At 35.6% G+C, this 12,926-nt stretch overlaps 1 protein-coding gene across 1 annotated transcript in view; it reads left to right on the plus strand.

The window, feature by feature from the left end:
- Nucleotides 1-242: 242 nt before the first annotated feature.
- The window catches only part of LOC103524910 (neuromodulin), a 49,585-nt gene continuing 36,901 nt past the window's right edge, over nt 243-12,926 (plus strand). Inside the window, exons 1-3 of the mRNA XM_026820182.1 lie at nt 243-273; nt 1,025-1,180; nt 7,176-7,364. Coding sequence (XP_026675983.1) covers nt 243-273; nt 1,025-1,180; nt 7,176-7,364 — 376 coding nt within the window. The remainder of the gene's footprint in view (nt 274-1,024; nt 1,181-7,175; nt 7,365-12,926) is intronic.

A 12,926-nucleotide genomic window follows, 5' to 3' on the forward strand; every position in this document is an offset into this window, starting at 1 on the left:
GGTTTCAAAACCTCAAATCAATTTTGTTCTCCTGCTGACAACTGAAAATTGACTTTGTGCTTCGGCAAGCTTAAATGGAGCTTCTCAAGCAGTTTGAATACGTGGGTATTTGGTTGCATTTTACCCACTTGTCATGTAATTACTTATTCTCTTGCACTAAGAAAAGAAAATAAAGCAAATATTATTATGTTTTATGTATAGCACATTGCATAATCAGTTTGAATACCAGGCGATCATACAAAATGAGTGGTGGAGACGCCATTATCACAAAGAGTGGCTGAGTGAAACGCTAATTTTATGACTAAAACGCGGTTTATCTCTTCTATTTTAATAGATTTTCCCCTCTTTTTAATGTAGGCACAAAGTAACTAGCTATGGATGTTATGGATAAATACTTAAGACAAATCAATAGGTAATATTTATGCCTTGTATCAGCATTAGTATGTCTCAATATTTTACTGAATTATAGGTCACAGGGTATTTTCCTTTTGTGTGTACGTTAGATTTGTTTTCAACCAAATACCTATGTCTTTATAACAATGTTCTTTACCCATGCAAAAACCATGAACGAATTTGCAAAATATAGTACAAATGACATCCCCAGAAAAATAATAGATAAGTAATTTATATTTTGCCAATTTCCTTCCTGTTTACAAAGAGTGGCTGAGTGAAACGCTAATTTTATGACTAAAACGCGGTTTATCTCTTCTATTTTAATAGATTTTCCCCTCTTTTTAATGAAGGGACAAAATAGCTAGTTACTAGCTATGAATTAATAGATAGTTAAGAAAAATCAATAGGTATTATTTATGCCTTGTATCAGTAATATTTTACTGTTACCCAAATTACTGTATAACCAAATCTGTGATTATAACAATGTTCTTTGCCCATTCAAATGACATGAACGAATTTGCAAAACACAGATTTCTACTACGAATTTGCAAAACACAGTTCAAATGACATCTTTAGGAAAATTATACGAGTAGACAAGTAATATGTTTTACCAATTTCCATCCTGTTCCAGATATCGACTTAGAGGATCCGGAAACTGAAAAGGCCGCCACTAAAATTCAAGCAGTTTTTCGCGGTCACAAAACCAGAAAAGACATTGAAGAAACCATGAAGACTGGAGATGATGAAACTCAAAATTTCGAACAGGAATTCAGTGCCGATGACAAAGGTAAGATTTTCAAACTCATAACTTTACTTCTAATAGCCTTGGGACGGGCGTAGTGGTCAAGACGCTCGCCTAGTAACAGCTGCATTAATACTGGATGATTCAAAACCCAATATGTTATATGTATACGTATATTCTCCTAAGGTTAAAACGAAAATAAAGCAATAGACCCTAAGGTGGATTGAGAGGCTCACGTAAAACGCCGACCCTGTCTGAACACGGGAAAAGGCTAAGAAGAAGAAGAAAAGAAAGGAGAAGAAGAAGAAGAGGAGGAGGAAAAAGAACAAGATATTATACACATAAAGTGATGAAAAGTAACCTGCCTCGGTGGTGTAGTGGTCAAGACGCTCGCCTGGTAATCAGGAGGGCGTGGGTTCGATCCCAGCCGAGGTATGGAATTTTATCCTCATTTATTTGAGAATTTGACCACATAATAATGGAGCTCTAAGGGTTAGGTTCCACTCAAGAGTCTATTATTATTAAAAGTACATACAGCGACCTGAAACTACTTTGTATTTGTAGTGGCTGTTACTTAATCCCTTTTCAATGGAATTGAAACTGTTTGGAGAAGCTTCACAGAACTCCTCCACTGGAAAAAGAAGAAAAAAAAGATGGCTCAAGACAATACCTTTCGAAAAACTGCAAATGTCATTTTGTAAAAAGTCAACTCAAGCAGGATATTAAAAGTTCAAATCAATTTTGTTCTCCTGCTGACAACTGAAAATTGACTTTGTGCCTCGGCAAGCTTAAATGGAGCTTCTCAAGCAGTTTGAATACGTCGGTATTTGGTTGCATTTTACCCACTTGTCATGTAATTAGGTAGGTATTTATTCTCTTGCACTAAGAAAAGAAAATAAAGCAAATTATTATGTTTTATGTATAGCACATTGCATAATCAGTTTGAATACCAGGCGATCATACAAAATGAGCATTATCTTAACAAACGAGTTGCTATTGCTACCTACCTACACTATTGAGACTTCTGTTCTTCTAAATAACAATAGAAATATTCCCTCTGTCAAAAACACTACCTGCCTAATGTTCTACTAGAATAGAAATTTAGACATACCTGGATTACCTACATTAATTCAATGCATTCCAGGATGCATTTTGCATTATTTTCCCGACGCTATATGTATAGAAGGTACAATGTACATACATAAAATTGTTGCAGATAGGTAGTTTCATGCAGATAGATATGAATCCTTAAGGGCAAGACCAAAACTAGTTAAATCGGTCTGGAATAATAATTTTACTATTCGGTCTGGAAATTATGAACTTTACGTTATCCCATGGTATCCCGTCTTGTGAAGACCTCTATTTCAAAACAACCTGTATACCTAGGCATCTTCTACAAATCTACATGACTGTATCAGATTGTCTTTTGAGACCTTGTAAAACTTTCTGAAACAACCTTTATAAACTCTTTATATTAGGTATATTTGTATGCATAGTGTTCCATGATGATGTATGGCGAATCAATTTTGTTCTCCTGCTGACAACTGAAAATTGACTTTGTGCCTCGGCAAGCTTAAATGGAGCTTCTCAAGCAGTTTGAATACGTGGGTATTTGGTTGTATTTTATCCACTTGTCATGTAATTATTTATTCTCTTGCACTAAGAAAAGAAAATAAAGCAAATTATTATGTTTTATGTATAGCACATTGCAAAATCAGTTTTAATACCAGGCGATCATACAAAATGAGTGGTGGGGACGCCATTATTTTAACAAACGAGTTGCTATTGCTATTGCTACCTACCTACACTATTGAGACTTCTGTTCTTCTAAATAACAATAGAAATATTCCCTCTGTCAAAAACACTACCTGCCTAATGTTCTACTAGAATAGAAATTTAGACATAGGTACCTAGATTACCTACATAATTCTATGCATTCCAGGATGTACCTATTTTGCATTATTTTCCCGACGCTATATGTATAGAAGGTACAATGTACATACATAAAAGTGTTGCAGATAGTTACATGGAGATAGATATGAATCCTTAAGGGCAAGACCAAAACTAGGTAAATCGGTCTGGAATAATAATTTTACTATTCGGTCTGGAATATGATCTTTACGTTATCCCATGGTATCTCGTCTTGTGTTGTGAAGACCTACAACCTGTATACCTAGACATCATCTACATGACTGTATCAGATTGTCTTTTGAGACCTTGTAAACCTTTTTGAAACAACCTTTATAATCTCTACATGTAGGTATATTTGTATGCATAGTGTTCCATGATGATGTATGGCATCTATTTATAGTTGTATGTTGCTATAAATACGGAGAGTAGGGAGGTAGGAACCTGCTCTCTTGCTATTATTACAACTTTTCCATTTTTTCCGTTCCGCTCTTTTTTCTTCTTCTCCTACGGGAAATATATTTCATTTCCGCTGTTTTCGTCTGCTTCTTTCTTCCTTCTTATTTTCTTCTTCTTCTTCTTCTTCTTCCTCCTCCTCCTCCTCCTCCTCCTCCTCCCCCTTCTTATTCTTCTTCCTTCTTTCTTTCTCTGTCTCTCTCTACCTGGTGCAGTGAGTCCTTTGGTATGTGGGTGCCCAAATAACATGGTACACTGAGACCTGGAAGTTGATTTCTTTCAAAAATTGAGTTTGCAAAAAAAAAAAAGTTGAAAAACAATCCAATAATAAAAAGGCAAGAATTTTTCGAAGAGAAAAATAAAATAAACATGCTTCATATACATAATTAAGCATCTACCTACAAAAATTAGGTAATAATAATTATTCTTTTGTGCTACTGTAATAAATGTAATACTATAAATAATCCTCCGTTCCGCTCTTTTTTCTTCTTCTCCTACGGGAAATATATTTCATTTCCGCTGTTTTCGTCTGCTTCTTTCTTCCTTCTTATTTTCCTCCCCCTCCTCGCCTTCTTTTCTCTCTCTCTCTACCTGGTGCAGTAAGTCCTTTGGTATGTGGGTGCCCAAATGACATGGTGCACTGAAACCTGGAAGTTGATTTCTTTCAAAAATTGAGGGAGTGGTTATAAAAAGGTAAGATTTTTTTTTTAAAGGAGAAGAGAAAAATAAAATTAACATGCTTCAATTGCTTCATACACCTACAAAATAATAGGTAATAATAATCATTCTGTTGTGCTACTGCAATAAATGTAATACTATAAATAATCCATTCCTTTAAATTTTCATATTTTCTTATTCACACAGGGCACCCTGTATAATATTCTAATTATTATGTCAGGAATATTGTGAGCATGGGGAAATGGAGGAGACAAGGCATATAAGAATGTGTTTTTCCTTCTCATGTGGGGCATAAAATATGAAAAATATTTTTCTAGCGAGCTCGCTGTGAACGAGGAGGGAGGTGAAATGTTTGTGTTTAAAAAGAAACGAGGTTATAAATAACTTTTTTTTATTACGAGGTGTGAAGAATTATTTATTATGTTGGTACAGAGAATACCTGGATACCTACGTAGGTAGAACCTCGCAGAGAGAAAAGAGTAGAAAGCCAAGCTGAGTTCTATTGCCTCTCAGACAGCTAGGGAGCTGTCTGAGAGGCAAAAGTTATCTGAGAGACTTTTTGAAGTCAAACATAACCGACTACGCTTGGTATTGTCCACAAAACTACACAAGGGTAATAAAATTCAAGTCATGACTTACAGAGACACAAATGTTTTCATTTCATTCGTAGATATGTAGGTAGTAGTTACGAGTACAACAAATTAAATTTAACTGACAAACTGCTAAAACTTACTGCTATTGCGCTTTAAGGTAAAGATCTGTTTCTTTAATAGCCAAATTTCTTTGTTAAAATTGTAACATCCTGCATGTTTCTCCGCTTTCAAAGATATGAAAACGACTGACTTGAAAGTACCTACCTGCAATGTTACTGTCGCAAAAACAACTTTCTAAATATACCTTCGTATGTTCGGTCGTTCTGAATTCTTGATGATACGGAGCAAGTTTAATTAGAAAAGATAGTTAAGGAAATAGCTCGTATGTTTAGTGCATTTTCCTTGACAGTTATTTCCAGAGACATAAGTCCAAGTTTTCGTTAAACTGTATCCAACTTTTCTGCCTGCTGCTTGATGCAACTTGTGGTAAGTCTAAGTTTTCGGTCAACTGTATCCAACTTTTCTGCCTGCTGCTTGATGCAACTTGTGTTTTACTAAACTTTAGCGGAAAACCTTTTTAGGCATCCTGAAGTTATGAACTATAAACGCAGTAGATTATTTGACTCCTCTGGTGGCAGAAAATGTTCTCGGTAAAATACATACGGTACCTATATATGTTTATTATTTTCTTTTAATAAGCTGCATTTTTCTTCCTCAAAGTTACTCCAAATACATACAAATTCAAACTTGTACCTTCTTTAATCATGAAAATTCAGGATTTTCAAGGCTCCAGTTTTGTGCGAGCCTATCTGAGATGGGAACCCCTAATAATAGCCTGGAGTAATCACCCGTTTTATCTAAACCAGATATTTCTTTGGTAACAAATAATGTGCTCTGTGGTAACCTAATTATTAGAATAATAAGTAATCAGCGAAATTTATGGCAGTAATTTCGCCCTATTTATTTATGGCTTTCAATCCCCCAGAGAATTTCCGGCTATTGCATATTGCACAACAATTTATGTATGCTATCGGAAACAAATAACACGGGGGCCTTGGGAAACGGTGTGGCGGCTTGACTATAAAAATTATAATAAATTATTATTATTGATTGGTGAAACTTGTAGTAATAAATAGGCTGAGATCAAATGAAGGGCAAGCACAGTGCATTATTTACCATATAACTTCAGCTAAAAAGGAACTGTTGTTAGTATTTTTCTGTTTCAAGTCTCAATAAAAATGTCTGCCTCTTTTTGACTCGGAATGGTAAACTACGTCCTCTTTCTTACCAAGGCAATCGACATAATTATGAATTGAGTCTTATGTCTTACCTTACCTTAAAACCGAAATACCTAGTTCTAAATATTTTCCATGTCTACTCAATGTTATAAATAAGTATTACAATACATATCTATAGTTCTAAATATTTTGTATTCTAAAACAATGAGTCCCGTGCCACCCTTAAAGCAAATAATGAAATTACCTATTTAATGTCCTGGAAAACCGTTAGCGCTTTTCATTTGTCTTTTCATGAACTTTTTGCCTCTTAATCTGCAGTGCCTTGATTTTTTTTGTAATTATGAATTGAGTCTTATGTTAATTGAATCAATCACCATTTCACCAACTTTTCCAGGACCTTAAAACCCAAATACCTAGTTCTAAATATTTTCCATGTCTACTCAATGTTATAAATAGGTATTACATAGGTATCTATAGTTCTAAATATTTGGTATTCTAAAACAACGAGTCCCGTGCCACCCTTAATACAAAGCAAATAATGAAATTATTTAATGTCCTGGAAAACCGTTAGCGCTTTTCATTTGTCTTTTCATGAACTTTTTGCCTCTTAATCTGCAGTGCCTTGATGTTTTTCAGGTATTACATATCTATAGTTCTAAATATTTTGTATTCTAAAACACACCGAGTCCCGTGCCGCCCTTAGTACAAAGCAAATAATGAAATTATTTAATGTCCTGGAAAACCGTTAGCGCTTTTCATGAACTTTTTGCCTCTTAATCTGCAGTGCCTTGATGTTTTTTATTCTGAAATTCTAAGCTGGGGTGTTGAGATTCAGTGTACTCGTAACTCTCGCATAATTAGGTACTGATGGAACAAAGAGTGGCTGAGTGAAACGCTAATTTTATGACTAAAACGCGGTTTATCTCTTCTATTTTAATAAATTTTCCCCTCTTTTTAATGAAGGGACAAAATAGCTAGTTACTAGCTATGGATTAATAGATAGTTAAGAAAAATCAATAGGTATTTATGCCTTGTATCAGCAATATTTTACTGTTTTCAAACAAATCTGTGATTATAACAATGTTCTTTGCCCATTCAAATGACATGAACGAATTTGCAAAACACAGTTCAAAAGACATCTTTAGGAAAATTATACGAGTAGACAAGTAATATATTTTGCCAATTTCCATCCTGTTCCAGATATCGACTTAGAGGACCCGGAAACGGAAAAGGCCGCCACTAAAATTCAAGCAGTTTTTCGCGGTCACAAAACCAGAAAAGACATTGAAGAAACCATGAAGACTGGAGATGACGAAACTCAAAATTTCGAACAGGAATTCAGTGCCGATGACAAAGGTAAGATTTTCAAACTCATAACTTCTAATAGCCTTGGGACGGGCGTAGTGGTCAAGACGCTCGCCTAGTAAACAGAAGGATGCGAGATTATTCCCATGGGCCGAGGTGCAAAATTTTGTTGTCAATATTGTTTGAGAATTTGGCCTCAATAAAATAGGGGAAAGGGTACTGCTGGTCTAAAATGACTATTTAAACCTATTCGAACTGCTTAAATACATACTTGGTAGGTATTATTACAAGATTATTACTTTATTGTAGGTAAGTACCTATATCTTTATTAAAACCTTTATGCCTCTTCTTCTTCTTCTTCTTCTTCTTCTTCTTCCCCTCCCTCTCCTCCTCCTCCTTCTTCTCCTTTGTCTCCGTGTAGCGAATGTCCAATCTCACTATGTTAACCTCGATCGATACAGCAAGCTATACAACAGAATTATAGATGATCCACCACTAACCACAGTCTGTTGTTCTGCACACAACATGTTGTTCATTAGAGAGCATTCATATTTCATGAAACATACCAGTGTATCTGAAGCTTCAACCTTTAATATGCGGTGAACAAGGAAATCCCTTGGGTTTCAAAACCTCAAATCAATTTTGTTCTCCTGCTGACAACTGAAAATTGACTTTGTGCTTCGGCAAGCTTAAATGGAGCTTCTCAAGCAGTTTGAATACGTGGGTATTTGGTTGCATTTTACCCACTTGTCATGTAATTACTTATTCTCTTGCACTAAGAAAAGAAAATAAAGCAAATATTATTATGTTTTATGTATAGCACATTGCATAATCAGTTTGAATACCAGGCGATCATACAAAATGAGTGGTGGAGACGCCATTATCACAAACGAGTTGCTATTGCTATTGCTACCTACCTACACTATTGAGACTTCTGTTCTTCTAAATAACAATAGAAATATTCCCTCTGTCAAAAACACTACCTGCCTAATGTTCTACTAGAATAGAAATTTAGACATACCTAGATTACCTACATAATTCTATGCATTCCAGGATGCATTCTGCATTATTTTCCCGACGCTATATGTATAGAAGGTACAATGTACATAGGTACATAAAAGTGTTGCAGATAGTTACATGGAGATAGATATGAATCCTTAAGGGCAAGACCAAAACTAGGTAAATCGGTCTGGAATAATAATGTTACTATTCGGTCTGGAATATGAACTTTACGTTATCCCATGGTATCTCGTCTTGTGTTGTGAAGACCTACAACCTGTATACCTAGGCATCATCTACATGACTGTATCAGATTGTCTTTTGAGACCTTGTAAACCTTTTTGAAACAACCTTTATAATCTCTACATGTAGGTATATTTTATTTTCATTTACCTACCTAAGCGTTGAGAGCGTTTTATGACAACGTTTCCAACACAGACGACACTCACTGTTGACAACTGGACGCAGCTTTCTGTTTCCGTGTTAGTCTAATCTAAAGCTTTTTTTTGCGGGGAGGGCCACTGCTAAGGTTTTTAGTTTTTAGAGCTTGCGTCAGAAAATCGCTTTTGTGTTATTTGGAACTTTCATTATTTATTCATTTGTAACGTCAAATATTGCAGGTTATGCGGGGAGGGCCACTGCTAAGGTTTTTAGAGCTTGCGTCAGAAAATCGCTTTTGTGTTATTTGGAACTTTCATTATTTATTCATTTGTAACGTCAAATATTGCAGGTTACCTTTTTAAACTCTGTCCCATGTTTAATTCTGAGAAAAAAAGAAAGAACTGTTGAAAATTTTCTCCAGCTTAAAACAAAAAACTATATTCGTTTTCCATGAATTTGAAAATTTCAAGTTAAAACTTTGGAACTTTTTTTCATCCACTCTGCTATGTATGTTGTAGGTATTTGCTATGTAGGAAGGGTAATTTACAGGTTTTCCACTTCAGCAGTAAATTTGAGCAAGGGGAAATGGAGGAGACAAGGCATATAAGAATGTGTTTTTCCTTCTCATGTGGGGCATAAAATATGAAAAATATTTTTCCCATACCATCGAGCATGGGGAAATGGAGGAGACAAGGCATATAAGAATGTGTTTTTCCTTCTCATGTGGGGCATAAAATATGAAAAATATTTTTCCCATACCATACACACGTCTTTTGAGTAACTTCGTGGAAAATGAGAGAATTATGAAGAAAATATTAGTATACATATTCGTATTATAATATTATATGTATAGTTGTATACATATGTACATATGTATCCATTTATTCCATATCCAGTGAGCCTTTGTTGCAAGAAAGTTACGCTTGGCGTAATTCGCAGTTTTATTGACGAAAAAAAAATGTACCTAACAAGAATAATTGACGCTCATACCTACTTACATTTTCCGAACAAAAAACTATAATCGTTTTCCATGAATTTGAAAATTTCAAGTTAAAACTTTGGAGCTTTTTTTCATCCACTCTGCTATGTATGTTGTAGGTATTTGCTATGTAGGAAGGGTAATTTACAGGTTTTCCACTTCAGCAGTAAATTCATATTCGTATTATAATATTATACATATGTATAAATACATAAATATCTATCCATTTATTCCACATCCAGTGAGCCTTTGTTGCAAGAAAGTTACGCTTGGCGTAATTTGCAGTTTTATTGACGAAAAAAATGTACCTAACAAGAATAATTGACGCTCATACCTACTTACATTTTGCATAAGTACATACCTACATAGTTGATAATGTAATGTTCACGAAAAAAAAAAAAAAAAAAAAGTTTGAGTTATAATGACATAGTAAGGGTCAATTAGTTATTGTACCTATGTAGGTAACTATACCCTATAACTATACATAATCTACCTACCTTTCTGTTTTCTGTTTGCTAAATACCTACCTAGGTTGCTTAGTAATTGTGCTTGAGTTAAGGTAAACAAAGAAATCAATTAATCTAATGGCTTGAAATAAGTTCGGAAATGGAAATGAGTTTCGAGTGAAAAGTCTATAGTAAGGGTCAATTAGTTATTGTACCTATGTAGGTAACTATACCCTATAACTATACATAATCTCATAATCTACCTACCTTTCTGTTTTCTGTTTGCTAAATACCTACCTAGGTTGCTTAGTAATTATGCTTGAGTTAAGGTAAACAAAGAAATCAATTAATCTAATGGCTTGAAATAAGTTCGGAAATGGAAATGAGTTTCGAGTGAAAAGTCTTGCTCATACTGGGGCTTGAACGACAGCCCTCCAGATTACGAGTTCAACGTCTTACTACTGAACTTTTGGGTCTGCTTTATAACAAGAGTACAAATAGAACACCTTTCAAGGTAAAATAAAATTGTTATATTGGTCTGACTATGCTATTGTTCTTTTGCTACCACTTAGGGTACCTTTCGACTTACAACTTACAAGTCCAACTACAATATTGTTGTGAGAAAGACGAAACTTTCTTCATTTTGTAAACACGAGTGACGACGGCTAAATTGTTTTCTAAAAATCTACAGGAAAACATGTTTCTTTGCTGAATTCATTTGCTTCTCGTTTCATTATTGTACCATTAAGACGAAACAGCCGGAGGCAAAGTGTACTTCTGTGAGAGTCCAACTACAATATTGTTGTGAGAAAGACGAAACTTTCTTCATTTTGTAAACACGAGTGACGACTTCTAAATTGTTTTCTAAAAATCTACAGCAAAAAATGTTTCTTTGCTGAATTCATTTGCTTCTCGTTTCATTATTGTAGCATTAAGAAGAAACAGCCGGAGGCAAAGTGTACTTCTGTGAGATAAAAAATAAAACAAGCACTTCATTCGAAAGTAATTTCTTCAGAGAAAAGAAAATTGTAGGAAAAAAAAATAAATTGCAACCCCAGCAAGAATGATGTTCGAGTAATTCTGGAATGAAATGTACAAAGAAGAATGAGGGGTTCTCAAGATATCATCCGTAATAAGGAGGATAGGTACAGGGTGACTCAAAAAACACACATCAGCTTAACTCCGTACACAACGAGCCTTCTCACTCTGAGGCTTAGGTGTAGGGGCAAACAGCTCTAAAAATCTGGGTCAGCTTGAAAGAATCTACGAACACCCTGTAAGCTCAAGGTGTAACACACATCAGCTTAACTCCGTACACAAAGAGCCCTCTCACTCTGAGGCTTAGGTGTAGGGGCAAACAGCTCTAAAAATCTGGGTCAGCTTGAAAGAATCTACGAACACCCTGTAAGCTCAAGAAATCTGTATCCATGTGATGGAAATGTATGAAGGGGTTGTCTGTTTCGATGTCACAGCCCAAACGGTAAGAGATAGCGAAAAGCATTTTCACAGAGCAGGGACAAACAAGTAGGTATTCATTATTTCATAAGGTTCACATCACGGTCACAGTTGCTTAACTCAAGTGTTCTATCGGGAACTAAGGTATCCAACGACCCATGGCTTCCGAACAAAAGGGATTCATATTCATACCCATTCAGTTACCAGGTAGCCAGGTTCACATCACGGTCACAGTTGCTTAACTCAAGTGTTCTATCGGGAACTAAGGTATCCAACGACCCATGGCTTCCGAACAAAAGGGGTTTACCAACTCGGGATTGAGATGAAACGAGGATTTCCCTATACTAAATAATCAGGTCAACCTCGGATTGAATTCAATCCTGAGAAAATTCACGATGGTAAAACTCGACCTTTAATGAAAACAGATAGAAAACTGGAAGGGAAATACCTCGACACGATGTGATGTAATAAAATGCCTTCATATCTACTAAATAATCAGGTCAACCTCGGATTGAATACAATCCTGAGAAAATTCACGGTGGTAAAACTCGACCTTTAATGAAAACAGATAGAAAACTGGAAGGGAAATACCTCGACACGATGTAATGTAATAAAATGCCTTCATATCCTGCTGTATCCTCGTCACATTCAATATCCAAAGTCTCGGTGTCCGGGGGGTCGGGGGTTCATGTCCCGCTGTAATTTATGATTATTATTTCCTCTGGAACGCTAGGACAGACTGATTTATACCAGCGCCATGTATTCAGCCTATTGTCTAAGTCAAAACAGAGAGCAATTTGCATTGCTTTTTGTCAGTGGCCGAGGAATGATGGGGCGAATGATAGAACAGGTTACCTCGGCTTTGAAAACAGTTCCGATTTCTCTTTTACAATGGTTATTCCACCACTGATCTCTTCTTGTTGAAAATAGCTGAGCCAAAATACACGCCAAATTCCATTTATACCAGCGCCATGTATTCAGCCTATCGTCAAAGTCAAAATAGAAAGCAATTTGCATTGCTTTTTGTCAGTGGCCGAGGAATGATGGGGCGAATGATAGAACAGGTTACCTCGGCTCAGTTCCGATTTCTCTTTTACAATGGTTATTCCACCACTGATCTCTTCTTGTTGAAAATAGCTGAGCCAAAATACACGCCAAATTCCAAGCAAACAGACAAGAAAACTTCGCCACTGTCAGAAATCGACCCCTGATCCTCCGGAGTTCAAACCGAAGTGCATGAGTGGATCTGACCTTGTAGCCTTGTACCTAGTAGAATATTGCCAATTCCACCTCAAAATTGGTCAGAGAAATCCAAAGACTACTATTTTTTTCAACTAATTGTTTCATTTCAAA

The sequence above is a fragment of the Diaphorina citri genome, unplaced genomic scaffold (genome assembly GCF_000475195.1).
Source record: "Diaphorina citri unplaced genomic scaffold, Diaci psyllid genome assembly version 1.1 scaffold125, whole genome shotgun sequence".
NCBI lineage: Eukaryota > Metazoa > Arthropoda > Insecta > Hemiptera > Psyllidae > Diaphorina > Diaphorina citri.